Genomic DNA, 23,138 nt, shown 5'->3' on the forward strand with positions numbered 1-23,138 from the left:
ATGTCGGTCGAATATGACATCAATGGATGGTAATGATGATGATGAATGCGATTTGTAAACAGATTTTCGAGAGAGCTTGCGGCTTCCCGAGGAGGCGATCTAATTGTTCTGATCCAGGGCGAGTTTTTTCCAAGATGAGTGATCTCGATGTCGATCTTGGCGGTAAATGTTTCACCACATTTCGAATCTTCTATATTCAACAACAAAATCATTTTGCAATTATCTATCAAGTTGACCCCCCCCCCCCAACTTCTCTAGTAAATTTATGTTGTAAAAAAAATCCTTTTGGGGGTGGAAACCGTGAGAAGGGCCACTTATTTAGCACCCCACAAGGTTGAAAATTTTAAGGGCTATCATAGGTGCAGGGGAAGGTGATTTCGATTTTATTGAGTCTGGGTAAAAGTAAGCATTCAGAAGACCTTCACAACAAGATATTCAGTTAATCTTTGAGTATATGAAGTTCTAATTTTTGGACCCTTGAAATCATAGGACCCTTGGCATAGACACCTGAACCTGCAGCCCCCCCCCCCTGTAAAACAGGCTAAAGCCTGTATAAATGGGAGGACTGGCTATACTTTCAGCTTGAGAAAAACAATCTTTACCCTTGTGGGACCTATTTTTGTTGTCCAGCGCAAACATTTTTCTTTGGTGGACGAAGCTTTTCTTGGCATTTTCAACTCAGAATTGGGCCCCCTTCCATGCAGTTGCATAGCTACTACTAAACCATACATGTACCTCGTCCATATTGCTCTGCGGAACCTCTAACGAATCGGTACATGTTGGAATGTGCATGTACGTATAGTGAAACCTGATGTGAAGTTTGTTTCTGTGTAGTGCTGCCATCTGCCACCAGTTTTTTCTAACTATGAGTGAAGTGATCTAACTAATGATTGAATTATTGTATCGTTGTAGGCCTGTTGCGAGACTTTTCAATGGGGAGATTGGCTCCCATTTGCGCAGGACAGGAAACCAACAAGCGGACCACCACTGGGGTGATGGTGGGGTTCGAACCCAGATCATCGCGATGCGAGTCCATCATTCAACCACCACAGCGGCCAGTTGCACAGCTAAAGAGCCTCCCTGCAGTCCCTTCCCTAATAATGTATGCATGTCAGCCTCTAGCCCTTGGCAAATTCCCCACTTGCCTGTGTTGAAATCAGGCCCATAGAACCAGAGTTTCCCCCACCCCACAATATTTACCACCATCTCCATAGTGCCTATAGAAATATTGGATTTGGACCCTCCCAATATCTCCAATAACTTTACACCTATATTAGATATTCAAAAGTAAGTCAATGCTAAATTTTACGAACCTTCAATTTACCAACACACTATTTTTTTATACAAACTGGTCTTCTGTCCCGAACAGCATGCCAAAGAGCTCATTTTAAAATCTGCTCTATTTTACAAACTTTGTTTTCCTTCTGCAATTTTTTTTCTGGTTATTTTATTCTTCCAGTAGTGCCACCTTAATGCCTGGGCCCACCCAAGCACGGCCCAGGGGCCTCACAAAGATGAGATCTGGTTTAAATTAAAACGTTTTGGAGTAAGCAAGTGAATTTGCCAGATAGGACCTCAGAAAAATCATTGGCCCATGTCATTCTTAAGACAGCCCTGTGTCCCATTCATTTTAACCAAAAGTAAATTTTGATTCAGACTTTCGACATGTCTAAAGACAAATTGAGGAGGGAGAAAGAGGTAGAGAATTCACCCATTTGTCATCATCAACATGCAGGTGCTTTGCAAACTTGTGTCAGGAAGGGGGGGGGGAGTTTGGTTGTTTCTATCACATCTGCCATAAAAAATACCACTCCCTATAAACATGCTATTTAGGTTGCCTGATGCCTATCACTGGCTCTACGTTGATGGCGCAGTAGTGGTCGGCTGAAGTTAGTTTTTTAACTTTGAGGTGCAAAAATACAAGCCGGTCTTCAATTTGAAAAAGTGTCTCCGGAGAAAGCAAGCAGTCCTACCACACGAAACTTGCATGACATGACTATTTAAGTATTTACTGTCTTCATTTCAAAATATGGGAGACAGCTGCACCAGCAAGAACACGAAACAAGCACCACACACTCTCACAATGTAAATACGTTAGGGACCGCACATACACTCAGAATGCACATTCTGGTATATACTAATTCATTAGAAATTTTGCTAGGGAATCTGTGCGAGGCAGAGGTGCAGACACGAAGACATTGAGGTCTGAAAGTTGCTGGTCATTTTATAATGAAACTCAAGTGTGTACGCAGGAGAGCGAAAATGCATTGCATTGTTTTTTCAGAAATTATTGGGGAAGGGCTCAAATGGTCTCAGTCCCAAGGTTCCGGCATTTATGGCATAAAGTGCATGTACAGTGAATTAGTGTGGAATTGGATGAAGCAATCCTGAAATGACTGAATAGATCTCCTTATAGCTGTAATATCAAGATATTATTTATTTGTGAATGTCATGTTTGAAGACCTTTTTCCTCTTCAACAGGAATGCGTCAGCCATATAAGACCAGCAAAGAAGCTTTCACCGAAGACTATGTTCCTGGAGATCCCTTAGAGTTGTTCAAGCAATGGTTTGATATTGCCTGTAATAGTGATGGAATCAAAGAAGCTAATGCGATGGCTCTTGCAACGGCTGACAAGTATGTTGATGATCTAATACCTAGTTATAATCCCCAATCACAATTGATTGAGCTTCGCTAAGACATGCATGGTTCCCACTAGGGTGAGGCTGACAGAGCTTCAACCCAGGGTGCAAGATTTTTTTTAAAATACTATAAGTTTACTATACTGGCCTAAGGGCCCGCAAAATCTCCCAGCTGAAGCGCCAGAGTTGGCGACTTTCTGAAGGGGATCTAAACTGCATGTAACCTTCTGCTCTTTCCTAGAAGGAGAAGCCATATGTGAAAGCTTAGTTTATCACATTTTTCTGCTTTATTTTTCAGAAAAGGATGATACAGCAGGACCCCTATTATCAGAGTTTTGGGTTATTGAAGGTACTTTTCCAGTTTTTCCAGTGACCTGACTTCTCAAGTCACTGGGAAACTAAAAATGGTGAGGGAAAATGTAAAATATTGGATATAGAGAAAATATTCTGTGAAGGGGGGTAATCAAAACCTTGAAAAAAAGAAGAAATTCAGAAGGTCAAGATTTCGAATCATATTTCTTTATTCATCAGTTTTTGATCAGGGAAATTATTAAGTGCAGTACAGTGAGAACCCTGTTCTCACAAATTGACTTTAAAAATTTGGTACAGTAAAATGCTTTATGATGCAACAATCTTATTATTAGGGCACCGCAGCTAAGGAGAGCTTTACGTGCAGTTAAGTTAGAGTCTTAGATCAATGTTTCCTGAAATAGGCTAATACGCAATCCAATTAAAAATGCAATTATAAAAACTAAAAACTATAATATACATGATAAAATATTATAGAATGCCCATAAAAAATATTAGTGGTGGTCTGAATCATTTAAGAGTGCTCTATGAATAAGGACACCAGAAAAGGCTCTGTCTTTTTAAAGCAATGTATGTAATATCCAAAATATTATAAAACGTAAATATATTAAAGCCACTCCACCCGTTCCAATATACGGGCCATTCCCAAAAAAAGTGTACATTCTACATTTTTGAAATGAAAAATTCAAAATTGAATTTTTAAAAATGAAATTGATCTCAAATTATAGCCAATGACTTGAAGTTTAATATTTCATAAATATTAAATATTTTTTCACTTTTATTTTGTAATAATATTTTATTTTTTGGATTTTATGACTATTACACTCTGTTACGAAAACAAAATATCGCCCTAAAAAATTATTATTTCTGCTGTTTTTATCTCTTAAAATAATGAAATCAGCTTATTTCTTACACATATGCTAAAAAAAGGGCAATTAAAATTTTTTTTGACTTTTTTCTCTGTTGTTTTTATGGTTTTTCATGATTTTTTCAAAATAGCACATGGGAAAAGTTTATTTTTTACATATATTTAGGTACTTAAAATCAAAATTTTTTATTTCTGACAGACAATGGGCTAGTAATTCATAATTTAACATCTTTTTTTCTTTGTCGGAACCTCAAAAACTCCACCCGTCACCTTAGACATCTCTGCTTCCAAACCTACATCCTTCCTCTACTCTCATATGCCTGTGAAATCTGGGACCCCTATACTCTCTCCAATATAGACAAATTAGAATCTATTCAAAATAGATCCACCCACTTCATTCTTAACTGTCGGTCATCCTCTGCCTCCGTCACTGAGCTCAAGCACCACCTCAATATGCAACCGCTTTGTACCCGTAGATATATCTCTCGATTATCCTTCATTTTTAAAATTCTCCACGGTCATTTTCATATCGACACCTCAAACCTTCCTACTCCAGCTTCATACTTTTCAAAAAGAATTAACCATTCATAAAAATTGAAACCCATCTTTGCATTTACAGATTGTTTCAATTTTAGTTTCTTTCCTCGAACAATAATTGACTGGAACAACCTCCCCCAAAACATCATTGATTGGGAAACAATTCTTGATTTTCTTTGTGACATCAATCATCTCTGTCTAACTTCATCACCGTATTCCCTTGTATAGGTCTCGGCCAATCAATATTGAATAAATAAATAAATCTTAGTTTGAAGTGTTACTAATTTTTTTGTTGTCTGTGAACTGCAAAAATTCTTCCCGTAACAGAGTGGACATCATTGTAACAGAATGCACAGGGATGTTTAACTAAGAGAAAGATATCTCAAATATTCGAAATAGGCCATGCAAATACATTTTCATTTTTCCAAAAATTATATACACAATGTTATAGGTGACCCAGAAACGCCTCTTATAACCTTTAAAAAACGTCCACCCCATGACCAAATTATAAAAACACGCACCCCATCCCTCATAGTTGAAATTTTGGTCTGGTAAAATTATTAAAATCTGGTCAAAGGAGACCCTGGACTTGCTCTAGTGTATTATATTATATCATCAGGATCATTTTTCTTTTATTTCGAAGTTTTTGTTGAAATTGAATAGTAATTTGATGTTGGTATAAATCTAACATTTATGCCTCTCACATTAGTGATCCAAAGTGGACTGGGGGGAATCGGGCCTGGAAAAAAAATAGGAAGATAATGGTTCTGTCCCATAAAATACAGAATGTATTGTCATATAACAACCTTCACTCACTAAAATGTCCCTTATGGCACATCCCCCTGAATCTGTGCCTGGCAGTGATTTTAACGATCTGTATTACTTTACTTTCATATTTTAATGAAAAAATAGCATTGTGGAGAATGTGGTAAAGGGTTTAAATTGAATAGATCAATTTAAACCTTCAAAACCTTTTAACTAAGAAAAATTCACTTTAAATCATAGTTTTCATTCTGTTACGTTGCTTGAGTTTTTGGAAGATGTAACAGAGCAGACAAATTAACCCAATTTAATTAATATTAATTTTTTTTCATTATAAATTTAAGTGATTGATGAAAACATTTTTTTTATTTTGAAATATATCCCCCATGTACTATCACTGATGATTCAGATGAAAAGAAAATTAATTATTTATGATAAATGACGTAACAGAGTGGACATCCGACAGAGAAAAATCTGGTATTAAAGACATAACGTGAATATTAAGTCATTTTGCAAAAGTAATCATTAAAAGTAAACCTTTTAATGAGCTCAAAAGTGATATCAAATTTAATCTGGAATAAAAATATATTTTCCAAATGACCGTAACAGAGTGGACATTTTAAAATGGGAAAAAGTTTGGGACATGAACAGAAAAATAGTTTTTCATAAGAAAAAAAAAAATTTATTAAAATTTTATTGTCCATTTTGTTCATTTATGGCATGTATATAAAATGTGGTTCAAATTTAAAAAAAAAAATTTTCGTTTTGCTATAAACAATGATTTTTTTTAAAATTAGATATCATCTGAAGCAAATTAAGAAATGCCATCTGACAGAGAATTAAATGAAAAATACTAGAAAAAAATTTAAATTACTACCAGAGTGCTCTGAAATTTTGTAAAAAAAATTACCAAGTCTCGGAAACGGTTTGCACACTTTTTTTGGGAATGACCCATATAGATTTACTTGGCAGGTATGCTTGCACTGGCATACCTGTCAGAAAATATGTAAAATGGTTTACTGTATTTCGTGTAACTTTATGCTATATTCATTTGATCTTTTATTGCTTCAAAAATGTGGTAAACGTAATTTTTAGCATTTGCAGCTCATTCATTGTATTTAAACTAAAACTTCTTTCTCTCTCTGTATAGATCTCTATTATTCTAGGTATGTGAAAATTTAGTACTGTCTGACCTGCTTATAACAAACATAGATACCTATAACAAAGTTTTTCCATGTCATGTGAACTTTGTATTGCATGTCGATGTTATTTTGGTTGCTTATAACAATAACCAATTTCAGCAAAGTTCTCCTATAATGAATTTTCAGCTGGTTTTGAACTACAAATCACCAGGCATTACTTTGTTATGACATGAATGTCGCTCTTCTTCACTTGTTAATACAAGATATACGGAAGACTGGATGTTGTGAAGATATTTATTATTTGAGATGTTAATTTTTTAAGGAAGGAAAAACTCATCTCTGCCTCAACCGGGAGTCGAACCCGGGTCCCTCGATTGCCGGACAAGTGCTCTGACCACTAAGCTACAGGGGAGATAGAGATTTTCCTTCGCTAGATCGTATATTCATCCATGAGCTATAGGCTGATCGGTTCACCGTCCATTGCACGGTTCCGTTCGGCACATATATATGCTCTAGCGAAGGAAAATCTCTATCTCCTCTGTAGCTTAGTGGTCAGAGCACTCTCGTCCGGCAATTGAGGGACCCGAATTCGACTCCCGGTAGAGGCAGAGATGAGTTTTTCCTTCCTTAAAAAAAAAAATTAACATCTCAAATAATAAATATCTTCACAACATTCAGTCTTCCGTATATCTTGTATTACTTTGTTATCTTATCTAAATCTTATCTGTAAATTTACTTTTCTGCAATGAGCTTTTTTTCCTTGGTAGAAAATCTATTTGAGTGTTTTTGAGTATTGTACAAATGGTAAAATCCTCTTCTCTCTGCTTTGTTTTACTCTTTCTCTGTTAAATCCTTAGAGAAGGTAAAGATATATAAGAAGCCTTTACATGAAGTAGCTCTAGGTAAAGAGCCTACTGTGCCTCCCCAAAGTTAAACCCTATTTTGCTTGCAGAAAAAGTTTTATTAAGGAAAGATTAAGGTTACTTTTTTTTGTTCCCAAGAATCTAACCTTCAAAACAACTTTTGCAAACATTTGCCATCTTTGTCTAGATTTGAATGCTGCTTATGGTGGAGTTATTGTGTATGAGTTAATTTTGAGAATGTGCAAGGGCAAAACACTCACTACTGCTTTGAAAATTAAAGCTATATAGCTGGTTGATAGCCAAAAATTGAAAGAAAGGTGAGGTATCGGAAAAAATCAAGATTCAGTATAGTTCGTTTTCAACGATTTGGAACAAAGAGGAATTGAAGAAAAAGTACTTGAATGGTTCAAGAAGAGATTCAGAAAAGGAACTCATATTGATGTGGACACACTTTTTTTTGAATGGTTGAAGTTCAGACGAAAATATGCAATAGTGACCTGGCCCTTGCTAAAAAAGATATTACATTTTGCATTAACATCTCATTTGCACGTAAGAAAAATTATTTTAGTGCAAAACATTTACCTTACACCAGTGGTTCTCAACCGGGGCTCCGGGGGAATTCCCAGGGGCTCCGCAGCCGCTTGAGGGAAATAATAATGAGAACAGTAAATTTGGAAAAAATGATTATAAATATTTTTGTATAATCAAATTAAGTTAGTAACTTTGATGAATAAATTACACAATCATATCAATTGAAAAGAAACTGCAAAAAAAAAATGATTGAGAAATATTTTCATTGAATTATGTAATGTTTAAATTAAATTTGACATAAAAATAATTTTCTTAAAATTTAAACTTTCTAAATATACTAGTTTCATCTTTATTTATTTTAAGTATACTTAGAGTATTGAAAAATGCTTGTCACGTATGTAAATTGTGCTTATCTCGCTTGAGCACATCATTTCAAAACCAGTACGAATATAACGAAGTTCGCTTGTAATGAATATTTTCACTGTTTTTTCCCGACTTCAATATAAGTGGATCCAACTGTAGTTTTTTTCCTAATCATAGATCTGGTATGCCCTCTGCTCGATACTTGCTGTTGAAAAAATACAGCAAGGATGGATTTTATTTTTTCACAAACTATGAAAGCCGGAAAGGAAAAGAATTGGTATGTATTTATCCTGATAACCATTTGAGTTGATTGCCATTCCTAATTTTTGTAAATTTTTTCCTATATTCCCCTGCTAAAGTTATTAAATTATTTTCAGGCAGAGAACCCACAAGCGTCTTTGTTGTTCTATTGGGATATTTTGAGCCGTCAGGTAATTTATTTTCTTTCTGAAAAAACTGTTGGAGGTGAAAGTTATGTGCAGTATCTGAGATTATTCATTTTGTATTTCATAATTAATATTAAAAAAGTATTGATTTAAAAGAATTGGCTATATGTAATTACAATCACTTCTTAATGATTTTTGATTCTGAAAAAAAAGAGAAATTTTTTATCTTATGCTTATGGAGAGATAGAGTTTGACTATTTTTGCAGTTTAAAGAGTTTTAAAACTTCCCCCCTTCATCTACACTACTGGCCATCCAAAATACAACAACATTAAGGACAAGAGATATCAAAGCCATATTTTAGTTGAATATAATGTATAACAGTGAAATGATTGTAATTATGGTTCCATTCCACTTGCGGAACACATAGAAATCAATATTTTATTTAGCTGGCAATAATTGATGCGACGCCCCGCTGCATTGAAGGAAAAAGACTTCGGATGTGTACTTGGGATATGTCAATCCATACTGCTTGTATACTTGTTTTAGAAGTTTGTCTGGTGTAACTGCAGCTGATGATTGTTCGACCATTCGTTTGCCAATCATGGACCAGACGTGTTTGATCTCACTTCTGACAAGATGCATATTTGCCCAAGTGATGTGGTGGTAAGATGCTCATGTACCACAGGAAGCTTTCTGTCAAGTCCCAAGTTCAATCTGGGGGAAACAATAATAGATAAGATATTTTTTCTAACAAGCTTGATGGTGTTTTCATTTCTAACCTAACTCATCAATTGCAGTTAGTTTGCTTATAGTGATTTGGCCAGAGTTGGTGTGTGGTAAAGTAGATGTGTTTGATGGGGGGGGGGGGGCGATATCAGGGCAAAAATGCAATCTTATAGGCACTGATGAATTGCTGAACGTTGGGTGCCACAGACAGTCTTATACTGTCGTGTTAAAACTTGCTCATAGGCAAGCTTTGAAGATAAAGAAGGATAACAATTTCTAAAATGTCTGTGATGTAGTAGTGGCTATTGAGTGTGCCACCAAGTCTTACTAAACAAGTATGGAAGTAAAATTTCATATCACTCCAAACCAGTCCATCACATGATTAAAGTCTATGACGTTACATAATGTAAGAGTCGTGTAATCTGTTGCTGCGGTGCCACCAGATTTGAATAAAACTATCATAATGTTACAGGAAAAATAGTTTCATCTTAAAATAAAATTTTGTGCTTTTTTTTTTGGCCTTGTTCAATGCACCATTGTAATTGCATAAGTCTGTGGTGTAGAATCAATTACAGTGACATGTCTTATTAAAATTCCCACTTCTTTTTTCTTTTCGCCCCTTTTTTTACACTAAATCTGTGCAATCCCAGTATTCTAATACCTCAATCATTGCAGACAACAAAGAAAGATGACAAGAAATCAGCTTTTTACATAAAAGGTATTTATTCATCACAGAAATTCTCATTTAGAAAGAATTAATTTCCCAATTTAACATTTTTGCTAAGTCAACAAAAGTCTAACATAGAATCAAATCTCTCTGTTGGCCAGTGACAAATAGTGAGTAAAGGTCATCTCACCGGAAAAGAAGAGTTTTCATCTAGCATTTTGTCATCATGTTAAGAGAGCTAGGGTTCTTCATGCTGTAATAAGATCAGTCTAAATTTCATGTCTATCTGATGCTTCTTCTTTGGTATTGCATTTTGAATGGCCACCAATTGTGTAAATGAATATATGCTAATCTTGGGGGATGTAAATAAAAACTCCGCAGTCATTTATGTATATTGTAATAAGCAGCAAGAATTAACTGAAATGAATCTTTTTGTTTCTCTTTTTCTGCAACTTTTTTTTAAATTTAATATGTTAAATAGATCCGTATTGAAGGAACAGTGGAGAAAGTGGATGAAGCTGAATCTGTTGAATATTTTCAAGTGCGTCCAAGATCTAGTCAGATATCAGCCATTGTCAGCAACCAGAGTTCCGTGGTGGAAAGCAGAAATGTATTGTTTATTTCAATATAGGTGTATTTTTTTAGGTTTTTTAGCAATGCTGATCAAAAGCGTTAGTTTTCAATTCAAGTTCTATCAAAGTTGGATTCTCATATGTACTGAACAAACTTGAGTTATTTTTCTTCTCTGGTATTTGCTTTAATGCAATAAGTATGACAGGGTTCTCAGTGACCTGAAAAGTGAGAAGAAATATATAAAATATTTGGCAAAATTCAGGGAAATATGTGAGTCATGGTTAAAGAAAGGAAAGGTTAAAGAATCATTCATCAATGATTAAAATTCAGGAATATTTATCATAACAACCTCCTGGCTTTGGATAAACAAGATATATATAAACATAAAATAAATATGACGCCATCTGAGGAGTTCAATTTATTTGCATGCGCTTGTGTGCTCTTAATACCAACAATATGCACATAGTATGCCCCCCCCCCTCCAGCATCAAAGGTGGAGTTGACTGATCTAATGTATATATGAATTTACATCATCATCATCATTCCCCCAGACTTCCAAGTCTATCTCCACCTATAGCACATAGAGTCAAATGCAGTTATAATGGCCTCGATTGTAACACCTCAGTTACAACATCAATAATTGGCTGTCTGGGCTAGTGTCAATGGTAATTGCAGCGATTGATACTTTAAAAAAATTCTCTTACTGCAGGCTGATGTTGAATAGTACATGTTGACATTGATTGTTGTGATCCCCATAGAGTATGATGTTAATGAGCATAACTTGTAACATCGATGAAAATTCCACTAACTCAGATGTGACACCACATTTTTTGTCATTTTATGATGTTTTCAATACCTAAGGAAAAAAAAAAGGATTTTCAAAAAGTTTGCCGCTCTGATGTGCTCCTAATTACTACTACTTTATCTTCCTGTAATTTTACCTTTTCCGACTTTTTCCATTAAAGAATGTCCTTTTTTAGGTATTTACTTTAATTATTAATCTTTACTAGAATCAGAGATGAAGGTATTATTAATAAATTGTGTAAAAATGAATATGACTAAATATTCACATCTCGCTTATTCGTCATGATAATTTTTTTTCCCAGTGAAATATACTCAAATGCTGCATGCTTTTTAGTATTGTATTTCTTGCCAAGGGTTATACATTAACCATATTTGGTGATATCTCATTTTTATGATCCTGATTGTCCGTTTCCTCTCAAATATAGTCACCCCTTATCGTAATGAAATAACAGCTTCTTGCACAGCATTTGATTGTGCCTGATTACATTTTTTGCCAAAAGAAGTTCTTGAAAACTATCCTTGGTTGTAACAACACTTCAGTTATAACGACAAAAATTCTTGGAATCTTTGATGACGTTATAACCGAGTTTGACTGTATTTCATAAAAGTCAGGTAAATATGCAAGTATTTGATAAAAGTCAGGAAAAAGTTCTGTAAATTGAGAAAATCAGAAGCTTGAAAAAAATTTGTAAGATTAGGATTGTCTCTTCAAGGGTTTTGGTCTGGGAAATGAGCAAGCAGATTTTGCTGTGAACCCTGTGTGATTAAATATGTAACTATTAATTCTATTTTTTGTTGGTGAATTTTTCTATGAATTAAAATCGAGTCATTTTTATAGTTTGATTTATTTTTAAATAGTTTTTATTAGGGTTGGTCTGATTAAGCGGGTTGGATGATCAATCAGTTGTTAATTGCAGTTAAGAATTTTAATTGAGTTAATCAACTTGATCAATTCAATTTAAATTTTTAATAAAAGTTTGTGAATTAACTCATTTTTTTAAAAAAACTGATTAGATGTCAAACAAATCATGTTCTATACAGAACATTTTGGATAAGTGACCATATTTTTGAAAATATTTGAATCTATTTGATCAATTTAGATTCAATAAAAACTGATGATTTCAGTTTCAAATTGAGTTTGACAGGATTGTAGGTATTACTGTGAAAGTTGTATATCAAAGGAGTTTTAAAATATGTGGCCAAAATTTATTGTCTCCACTATGAACAGTAGTTTTTCGTATTCTTGGAAGCATCAGCTCATCTCTTCACAAGTGCCAATCGAGAGGAATTTCTAGGAAAACAAGCAACAGTATAATCGAAAGTAGTTTCGAAATCGGTGAATAATAACCAAAAATAACCAATTTTAAAAAACGAGATCAAAGTGAAGAAATTACGGGTTTAGGCAATTATGTTCAGTATATTAAATTGTTTGAAGTAGGCAGCCTTAATTTTTTAACCTATTCCTATATTTGTTTACATCCACCAAATAGGTGAGTGAAATGATAAAATATATTTTTGTAGCATCTATTGATATTATTTGGTCACAAAAATATTCGATAAAAATTTGATTAATCGATTAAACATTTTTGATTAACCCATTGAAAATTTTAATTGATTCCCAGCCTTAGTTTCTGGTAAGTTTTCTTCCTTTTTACAGTAAGGATTGAGGAAAAAATTTAATTTATATGGTATGCTATGCAGCTATCTATCATTGCATAAACACTATCTGTCAATAGGACGATAAAGTCTCTTTATATATTCATAATTTAGAGATAAAGCATAATATCATATAAGTAGTCTGCTTAAATATTGTTACTGAGACAGACTGCTGTAATATTTATATGCACACCTTTTCTGTGAAATTTTTAGTTTTATAGTCATCTCGATTATTTGTTTTTGTTTCTCTTTCATGGTATCATAGACACTGTTGGAGAAGCGGTCTCAACTGGAAAAATTATATGAAGACACTTCAAAAAAAATTCCAAAACCAAGTTATTGGTAAGATATTGACTGTCTGGATTTTTTTTTTCAATTAAAAGGAAAGTTTTAGACTTCAGTTTCATCACTAACAAGTTATAAATTCTTATAAAAAATGGAAATTTGATTCATGATGTGCACTACAAACACACCACCACTAAGCATGGCGTGTTTGGGAAACACTGCCTCTCAAAAATCATATTTCTCATCTTTCTTCTGCCATCTATTGAGTAACTTGAGAGAAATTATTTTGCTTATGAATACTTGTCATAAATATTACTGAAACATAAAAGTGTAATCATTTCATCTAAATTCTCTGACTAAAGATTGTTTCGATCCTATTCAATCAGAGGCGTATTTACGGGGGGGGGGGGCTTAGTGTGCGGCAAGTTCAGAGGGGTAGCAAATTTGATTGCAGTGGTTGAGAAAATTAAAGTAGCATGGGAGAAGAATGGTAAAAACCATAAATCTGCCCCATTCAGAGCTCATTGGTCTAGATCAGAGGTCTGCGAACTGCGGCTCGCGAGCCACATGCTCTTTGGCTCCTAGAGTGTGGCTCTTCCCCAAAATACCACGTGCAAGCTCACAAAAACTCCAGATTTTTGAAAAATCATGTTTAGAGAGATGCATTTTGGCTATTTTGTTCTTGCCCTCCCTAGTGAGTCATCTTTTTCGCGGGCTTTTACCGAAAGCCTGATGCTGCTGTCATGTGACACTTCCGCGACCAATCAGGTGGGTCGAAATTAGGAAGTTCTGAATAAGTTGTTGAAAATAAGGTTTTTTTCTTAAGGTACTGGGGGGCAGGTAGACGCAAAAGACGAATCTCCTCTCGGAACATGGGGGCATGCAATGTTTTCCATACCAAAGGAACGTTAACTTCTACCCGGCCAGATCATAGAAGATGACGCTCCTGACCACCACCTCTCATGATGACTCCCGTGGCCACCTCTCTTCATCTGCATCCAACATCGGTCATATGCAAGACGAGTATGGATGGGAAAGGGTCAGCCTCAGTGAACATATCTCAATCAGATCGAGGAAGTTTTTAGCAAAGGCCAGCTTAGGAGTACCCTGATTATGTTAATAACAATGTACCTACCTGTATAGTTTAAGTTTAGAAAAATTTAGCTCTCAAAAGAAATTTCAATCGTTGTGCTGTTGATATTTGGCTCTGTTGACTAATGAGTTTGCCGACCACTGGTCTAGGTCACTGAGCAGCTAAAAGAGTGACCTATGGAGTGTATAAGCCTGTGATTGTCCAAAAGAGGCACCAAGGTGGTGAGCAATCACACAAGTGATCTAGACAGTGTGCAAGTATAGCGACCAAAATATAGTGTGTCCTAGAGAGCAAGGAACTAGGTCAGTGTGTGTCCAAAAGATATAGATTCTGCAAGCTTGGGAGTGACCAAAACTGTGTGCAAACGTCAGTGGTCATAAAAGGGATGAGGTCAGTGGACAACCAAAAGAGTGAGTGGAAGAATATATAAGTATGGGAGTGACCAAAAGAGTGTTCTAGCCAGGATCGCAACCAAGGAAGGGCATAGGGTCTGGTGCCCTGTGCACTAGATCAAGGAAGGCGCTAAGTTTACTGTTTTACACTTAAATTTAACATATTCTCCAACATTAGCTGGCATGCTGGGAAATTTGAATCACAGATTCCAAAAAATTATTAAATATCTTTATTTTAAAAATCCATTGAATTGGCTGAATGCATACCGTGACTTTTATTATACCTTGCTTTTCCCAGCATGCCGGGAATAGACCGAACCCTAAAATTAAAAAGTTTGGGGTCCCTCAAGTTTGGCGGCATGCTGGCTAATGCAAGGAAATACAGTAATTTTTTTAGATGATATTTTTGCATACACATATCCTGGTTGTAACGGTATGATTTTTCTTTTATCTATGTGAAGGGGCGGATACAAAGTCATTCCAAAAGTGATTGAATTCTGGCAAGGACAGACTGATAGGCTACACGACAGGATTCGATTCCGCCACAAAAGACCAGATGAGATTGTGGATGAGAAATTCACACATGTTGGAAAGGATGATTGGGTTTATGAAAGACTCTCCCCTTGAAAATGAAGTAGCAGCCTGGAAAAACAAAAAGAATCGCTTTATGAATTTTTTCATTTTCCTGCTGTATGTCTTCCACAAAAACTATATTTAAAGTTGTTTTTTATGATTTATGAGACATTTTAAGCAATGTTATTTAGCTGGTTACAAATTCTACATGAGGCAGCTTTAATTATTATTTTTTAATGGGAAATAAAGTTTGTGATTTATTATATTGTTTTTATTGTGCTGTAAAATGAATTATAATGAGTTATCTACAGTTCTCATAAGTTTGCATGATAAAAGTTCCATTACACAGCACTTAGGAAAGTCCTTTTGGCCTGAAATAACTTTTTCTTCCTTTCAAACTTCAGCACAACTCTAGTTTATCTCCATGGGCAATTTACTACTGAGTGAGTTGTAGCAGAAGTGTGAGTATCCAAGAGTCTAAGTGTGTACCTAGTGTTTAATTTTTCAGTGCGGCATCCAGTGTTTGCAAGTACACATCTTAGATGCGTGATTCACACATCAAAATTCAATTTTACTCCCCCAAATTTCATTGAGGAGGGAAAATGCTCCTTAAAGTTCTAGGTATTTTTTTTAATACCTAGAAGGTAATTTTTTAATGGCTTTATGTTATTCCTCACTGATAAAAAAAATATCCCTTAAAATTTTGGAGAGGAGTGAAATTGCTCCTCAAAATTATATTTTCGCGTAACACTGCTGTCATGAGTTGCCAGGGTCCCCTTTGAAACACTGGGTATCTTCCAGGTTGAACCTGTGTAGATACAGCCAAACAGAGCAGTCTCAACACATGGGCCCATCCGGGCACTTCCTGGGGAGCCCTCAAGTGCCTATAGCGGCTTCATGATAATATCTATCTCTATGGCTTTTTAGAAAGTATGTATAGGTAGCATGCTCGTAGCCAGAAATTTCATTCTGAGGGAAACCAAAGTGATACAAGATTTGGCTATCTTACCCCCCTTTTTTCAGTCATTTTCACATACTTCAGAGAATGGGCAGACCCTAAATCCCCCTCTCGTTACGACCTTGGTAGGTAGCACATATCTACAGAGGGGGGGGGGGTGGCAAGCACATTAAATTAGATCGAAAAAATTATGGCAATTCGATAAATCGGTTTTTGGGTGTAGGCATGTAATCACCCAAGTACGCTCCCCACACCAAGAACATATCTTTGCCCAGGGGCCCACGGTGATACCAGGATAGCCCTGCCGCTAAAGGCAGCTCGAAATGAAGGTGCACGACTAGAGGCTGATTAGGGTCGGTTGAGCCCCGGGCGCAGAAGAAAATGTATTCCCACTAAAGCTAGGATTTTACAGGGCCAAGCGCGCGTGCCCGGCGTTAAATCTGCCTCTGTACGCGACGTGCAACCCACGAAACGTTTCTACACACAGTCCGTATAATGAAAAATTTGTGGACCTACGCATTGCCTCCCCCCAGTGGGTGGGGATAACAGGGCCCGAGACGGTTGCCATCTTTTTTTTTCACGCAATATAGAGGGGGGCCCCTCCCGTGAAGGTTTCAGCCTACGGGCCCCGCTCCAGGATGTGGAAGCCATGCAGGGCAGTCTTAAGAGCATCATGACCATCCCAGAGCCAAGGGATTTTTCTGAGGCCCTACCTGGAAAATTTTTGAAAAATTGGACTAGTTCTCATTTTTCTAAGGCCCCGGGCAGTGCCCGAATTTGCCCATGCGTTAAGACGGCACTGGGATCTTTTGCGGGGCCCCCCCCCCCCCGACCAGACTTTCATGAACCCCTTTATGATGAATTTATAGCGTGAAAAAGCAAAAAAATTGTGAAAAAATCGTCCCGGGCCCCAGGGCTGGAGTCTTGTCAGCCCACCCCTTGTGGGGGGGGGGCGCATGACTGAAATAACTCCTAATTCTCCAGCAGTTCGTAAGTTGGAAATATCCCACGAGAATTTTCTTTATCATTAGAGAAATCTTTGAATATCATTTTTGGACACTGCGCTATAAGTGGCCATTCAAGTATTACGTAAGCAGATTTTTAGCCATTTTTACCCCCCCCCCCCCCTTGTCAGCAGCTTAGAATATTTCATATCTTCAAAAAGGATGGTTGATGACGTGAGCAATTTTCAAACCCCCCTCCTTGTCATCAAAAGTCAGCAAATCCGAAACCCCCTCCCCCGATGCTGACGTAATACTTTAATGACCCCTAAGTGTTTAAACAGCTCAGTGTTTTTGGAAAGTGTTTCGGCGGCAAGACCAGAGTCTACGGAGCGGATCGCGTCGAGCCTCCAGGGGAAGAAAACAACTGTTACCTTCTCAGTCATATGGTGTCAAATTAAGTTTTTTTTTTGTTGGGGGTTTTTTGAGTGTGTATTAATTGCGAGTTCGGGTGCTCGTTATTTTTGAACGCAATAATCGCTACGGGAATGTAATGTTTCGGTCGCTCAGTTAACATTATCCATTCCTTCAAGAAACATGGATTGACACACACGCATCATGTTTTTGAACCTGCAAGAAGAAGCAGTTATTCATTTGACTCCAGATAAATAACTCGGTAAATATACATAAATTTTTTTTTTCTTTAAATTTGTTCATAAGTGATGATCAAAATCAAATTGTTATTGTTTCGAGTGGGTCTGTAAACAAATGCGTTCTTAATTACATGTTAAACTTTTAATGTCAGTGTATTTGCAAAACATTTCGATAATGCTTGGCCATCTCAAGAGTATCATTCGTCTCCGTGAAACTCATGTCGGAGACCCCTTTTGCCCCCGGCGGAACAGCTTTGGTATAAGGGACAGGTTGGCGACTTTTTTTCCGACGCCAAATATGTCCGACGATCCGAGAAAAAGCCGCCAGAAAAAAAAATCGCCAGCATAGAAAACAATAAAAACAAATTTTATAAACAAAAAAATAAGCTCTGGATTGTTTAAAAAATAAAACTGGCTAAAATTAAATCAATCAGGGTTTAAATGGAACCCGGGCATTGTTTAAATAATAATTTGATCAGGGTTTAAATAAAACCCGGACCGTTGTTTAAATAATAAATCGATCAGAGTTTAAATAAAACCTGGGCATTGTTTAAATGAAGCCCGAACCGTTGTTTAAATAATATATCAATCTGGGTTTAAATAAAGCCTGGGCCGTTGTTTAAATAATAAATCGATCAGACCCGGGCATTGTTTAAATAATAAAGCGATCAGGGTATAAATGAAATACGGGCACTGTTTAAATAAAGGAGAAAAAAAAGGAACAATACAACCTGACCAGCGACAAAAATGTAATCCAAACACTCGGAACAAGCACAAACAACAAAATGACTGTACGGCTGTTTGAAAAGACGTGCTACAACAACTAACGCCGCCTGGCAGAATTTTTCAGAACAACACCGAACCAGAGTGCGCCAATGATGGCAACTTATCGCCGGAAAAAAGTTGTCAATTTATCGTGTCCCTTATACCAAAGCTGTTCTGGACAACCACACATTAGAAGATCTCAACTTTTTACGAAAGGTCTGGTTTTTCATCGAAAATATTGTGTTTAAATTTGAAGCCCTAAATTAATGGGGCCCATGCATAGAAATCAGTTACGGCTCGAACAGTCCTCTAACGTTTCAAAAACTTTAGTCGTCAAATCGACTTCTCCAGTGTAACTTTCGTTACTTGAACTGTTCCGTTTTGGTATATAAGGCTTTTATGATGACTTTTAAGCATATGGCAATTGCTGTTTACAAGCTATTGTTTTAAGGGGAGCCATAAAATTAATCTGTTCCTCTCTCTCAAACTTTTTTCATAGTGACGAGTTGACCAAAATTAGTGATAGGTAAACGAGAGTTTAATAACATTGTTATCTATGAAAGCTAGACGAGCCTGAAGTGATCAGCCGACAGGAGTGATAACGAGGTTTTACTGTATATATCTATCACGAGGTCTTCCAATGGAACTGAACTTCCCAGGGCCATGCATAAAGGTGGTACTGCAATCATGACCTTGGTCCACAGGCTGAGCAATGCAATAAGGCCTACTCTACATCGCCATAGTGGTTCAGCTGAAGTTGGGTTTTTTTCTGTAGTTTTCCCAAGTTTGTGGTATGAATGGGAGCCAATCTCTCCCATAAAAAGTCTTGTCACAGAGAGCAACAGGCCTGCAACGGTACGATAATTCAATCATAGCACTTCACTCATAATGAGAAAAAATGATGGCAGCACTACACATAACAAGCATTACGCAGAAACAAACTTCACATTAGGTTCACGACACGTACAGGCACATTCGGCATGTACCAATTCTTTGGAATTTCCGCAGATGAATGTGTATTAGGTGCATGTTAAGTAGTAGTAGTAAGGCCTCCCTCTAAGTCTGACACAATTTCAGGGGTGCAAGAGCTGCGCCGAAACTGTTCTCTTGCTACATGGCACGCCGAATCCCTACACATTTGCGCCAATTCTTGTTTGGGGTTTGCGGAGGTACCGCTAATGCACTGTAGTGCATCAAATATTCGGAATTTAGGAAAAAGAAGCATGAAAATTTTGTTCACGGAACGCGTTCTTTTCGAGACACGGAAAAAGATGCAGAGGGTGAAACTTCAATTTTTTTTAACTTTCCAACCATCTAAACGACAATCTTGTTATCTCGTGACCTTGGAAAGTAGTTCTACTACCTTGAAGTATAAAGTCCTATATTGTTATTGGTTAACCGGCGGGCTATCAAAGTCCCTGAATGAATATGCAGAATTTTCCAATTTCGGAGACCGGTTTTTCTCCTGCGGGTTATATACTGAAAATAACAGTAATTTCGCGGCTGCCAACCTGCGTTCAAAGATGGCATACATCGAAAAGAGGATTTGTTTACTTGTTTAAATTAGCAACATTTTTCGAAGATCGTTGGGAAAAAATGGGATCTGTAAAAACTCCAGCTAAAATATTCATAGTTTTGTCATCTAGCCACTATGCGGTCATGTGGTTATCGTCGGCGGTTGCCATTCGTGACAATTTCACATTGCGAAAATCCGGATTTGGTGAACAGGAGCGGCTCGAGAAAAAACATTTTTACCCATGCGGAATCTTTTTGGTGCTATTGACAACTTTTTTTTTGGTCAACAAAGCTTTTTTCACCATTTCAACTCCATTTGGCACCTCTCCCAGAGCGGCGTCCAATATGGCTGCACGGTCCATCACAACATTGGGGGGGGGGGCATGCTCTTAACAACAGTGAAAGGAAAGAGTTTGTACTAGGAGTATGCTCATTTTACATAACTTCTGTGAGATACCTTTTTTTATATTAATGTCCTACCTTTCCAAAACATGTTGTTGGAGAGAATGAAACGTTTGCACCCTTTCTTGTTTTTCGCACTTCCTCTCGTGCATTGCTGGGATGGCACATTACTCCCTCACGTATTGCTGGGATGTTGCTTAACATTGTAGCACCAACAAAACTATTAATTATATGTGCACTACAATGCAAAGAATTACAAGAAGTGAAATCAGTTCAGAGAATAGATGGATAGATATTGGGCAGACATATTCAACCTTTGTAATCTTGAAAGCAGCCCAAAGTTCAAAATTTTGCCAGTTTTAGTGAAGGCTTTTTTATTTTTAGCACATGGTAATGCAGACAGTGAAAGGGAGTTCATTGTTAACAAATAAATAAAAGTCTGTACGAACATTGAAAAATTTGTCCATCCAATGCTTTAATTGAATAAGACATATAAAATCTTATGTTCAAGGCCATGAAAAATTTGAAAAAAATTGTCATTCAGATGCTGAACTTCTGAAAGCGACTCGTGATTAGTAATCTATTAACATGCTATTAGGTTGAGAAATTGTTTAAGTAAATAAGGTATTTATATTTTTCTCGTTTTTTGCATTTTGCTTTTAAATTTAATAATTCCTTTAAATTCTGTGAGAAGCCAACTTTTTTTTTCACAGAAACCCTTATTATATTCTGCACGCACTTTTTTGCTATATCAGGATGAATAAGATTTTGGTGTTCAAGCAGCAGAAATTCTTGCTGCCTAGGTTTTTAGTGGGCATGTTGCTTAATTTGAAAAGAGTCTAATAATTTTTATTTTTGTCATTTCAGTAATGCATGTTTTCATGTTTTAGTAGTGACAGAGATAAGATAATTCAGAAAAAATTTTAATGGATTTTAATTTGTGAAGGAAATTTATTTAGAATTATTTGTTTCAACCATTTTTGGCAAAACTTTTGGCATTTCACAGAAAAATTACTTATATTGCAGATATAGTTCGTTTTTAGTTCTGCTCCATTTTCAAAATTTCTGCTCCAAAAATGAAATTTGCTGCTCCGAAATAGATGAGGGGCGCTTGCACCCCTGCAATTTGTGTATTGTTATGAATTGTCATCAATCAGAGGTCCCACATGCACCGAAATAAGTACTCGGGTCCGTGTGTTAAGATGGCTTTGACCATGGTTGTCAGAGCTGAGGATAAACCCATAGCTTGACAAATTAAGAAAAAAGTCTGGATGCCAACCAAATATTTTAAGAGAGAATGTCATTTCTGTTGCCTGAGCTAGAAATCACACACAGAAAATTTTAGGCACCTATATAAATTTTTTTTAGTAGCCATAGGGAACCTGATACATAGGATTTCTCAAGCCCTGGATAAACCATATAGTTTAAAATCAATGGAACAGCAGTAGTTTTATCCCGTTTTTGCTTACATGTTGTTTTGGTGAGAAAATAGAATTAAAACGCCAGATGCAAGAAAACGGTTGGCATGTAAAAAAAAATCAAACACAAACAATGAAAAAAACCTACTTTGGGGGAAATTACGTATTTGACAAGGTTTTAGTGGCTGTTATCAATTGGAAGAGAAGTTCTCTGGGTAAAAGGTAATTTTACTTTGCTCCCCCAATACCAACACTTTGCATCATCAGAAGGCATAACTTCATAGTAAATTCGAACATTTGTATTTAGCTGGAAATCCAAGACTTTTCAACAACTGACTGACCAATGATCGCGGTGTATTCTGATGCTTATTCAGGGATGATGCTCGCAGGAAATTGCTATTCAATACAAATGCCACAATAGACAAAAATGCCCAATAAGGCTGCTGAAAGATGATGCCCATAGAAAAATGTGAGTGTAATAATATTCAATATAACCACACAGAAAAAGCAGCGCCTCACAGGCTGGGGAAAAAATAAGCACATGCTGCAATAATTTTCAGTTAGCTGTTGAAAAGTCTTTGATTTTTCCAGCTAAAAAAGAAATCTTTGAATTTTGCATCAATTTACATCTCTTGATGATGCCAACCACTGGTGTTGGGGAAACGTTCAGTTAAGGAATTTCCTATTGACGACTACCTTTTTTTATACAAATACAACGCCACAACAGGCAGATTGCCCAACGAGATGGCTGACTTAACAACATCATAGATCCCCGAGCCCTACCTACTACTGCTACACCGCACGTGCGTGTACGTGTAGTAAAACCTGACGTGAAGTTTGTTTCTGTATAATGCTTGTTATGTGTAGTGCTGCCATCTGCCACCAGTTTTTCTAACTATGAGTGAAGTGTTATGATTGAATGATTTATCGTTGTAGGACTGTTGCTCTCTGTGGCGAGACTTTTTAACGGGGAGATCGGCTCGCATTTGCGCCTTGAAGTTGGGAACCACAGAAAACCAACTTCAGCCGACCACCACTGTGGGGTTCGAACCCGGATCCTCGCATCGCGAGTCCGTCACTATAACCACTCGACCACCACAGCTGCGAGCGTTCTCAAGAACCTCTTCAGAAAACTTACAGATTATATATTATACAGAAAAATAACACTTGTATCAAATTTCACTCCTGTATATACCTCGGCCAAGCAATATAAAATACATTGGTACATCATGTAAATACGTATATAGGTAATCTATACACCCCTCTCAAGACAAGAAAAAATGGCTTCACCTTGACATGATGACAGAAAAAAAAT

General features: G+C 36.6%; 2 protein-coding genes across 2 annotated transcripts in view; both read left to right on the forward strand.

The window, feature by feature from the left end:
* The first annotated feature begins 18 nt into the window (after positions 1–18).
* Positions 19–15,434, forward strand: LOC149078528 (pyridoxine/pyridoxamine 5'-phosphate oxidase-like). The gene is made up of 7 exons (XM_089240635.1): positions 19–162; positions 2,482–2,635; positions 8,193–8,292; positions 8,393–8,446; positions 10,277–10,405; positions 13,094–13,170; positions 15,060–15,434. Exons 1-7 carry the CDS (start codon positions 27–29, stop codon positions 15,223–15,225), a joined length of 816 nt encoding a protein of 271 aa, XP_089096761.1. The 5' UTR covers positions 19–26; the 3' UTR covers positions 15,226–15,434.
* Positions 15,435–17,521: 2,087 nt separating this feature from the next.
* Positions 17,522–23,138, forward strand: part of gig (TSC complex subunit tuberin) — a 70,534-nt gene continuing 64,917 nt past the window's right edge. The window contains exon 1 of the mRNA XM_089240636.1: positions 17,522–17,746. The gene's annotated coding sequence lies outside the window, so the exon portion shown is untranslated. The remainder of the gene's footprint in view (positions 17,747–23,138) is intronic.

This window comes from Pholcus phalangioides, unplaced genomic scaffold (assembly GCF_987345545.1).
Source record: "Pholcus phalangioides strain wild (caught in Gottingen) unplaced genomic scaffold, Ppha-v1.0 ptg000013l_1, whole genome shotgun sequence".
In the NCBI taxonomy this organism is placed as follows: Eukaryota; Metazoa; Arthropoda; class Arachnida; order Araneae; family Pholcidae; genus Pholcus; species Pholcus phalangioides.

Bases quoted from the DNA above. Each gene is read 5' to 3' on its own strand.
- LOC149078528 (XM_089240635.1), top strand. From the start codon at position 27: ATGGTAATGATGATGATGAATGCGATTTGTAAACAGATTTTCGAGAGA. The intron at 2,636-8,192 runs GTATGTTGATGA...TCCTAATCATAG, and splicing joins GCTCTTGCAACGGCTGACAA to ATCTGGTATGCCCTCTGCTC. The intron at 13,171-15,059 runs GTAAGATATTGA...ATCTATGTGAAG, and splicing joins ATTCCAAAACCAAGTTATTG to GGGCGGATACAAAGTCATTC.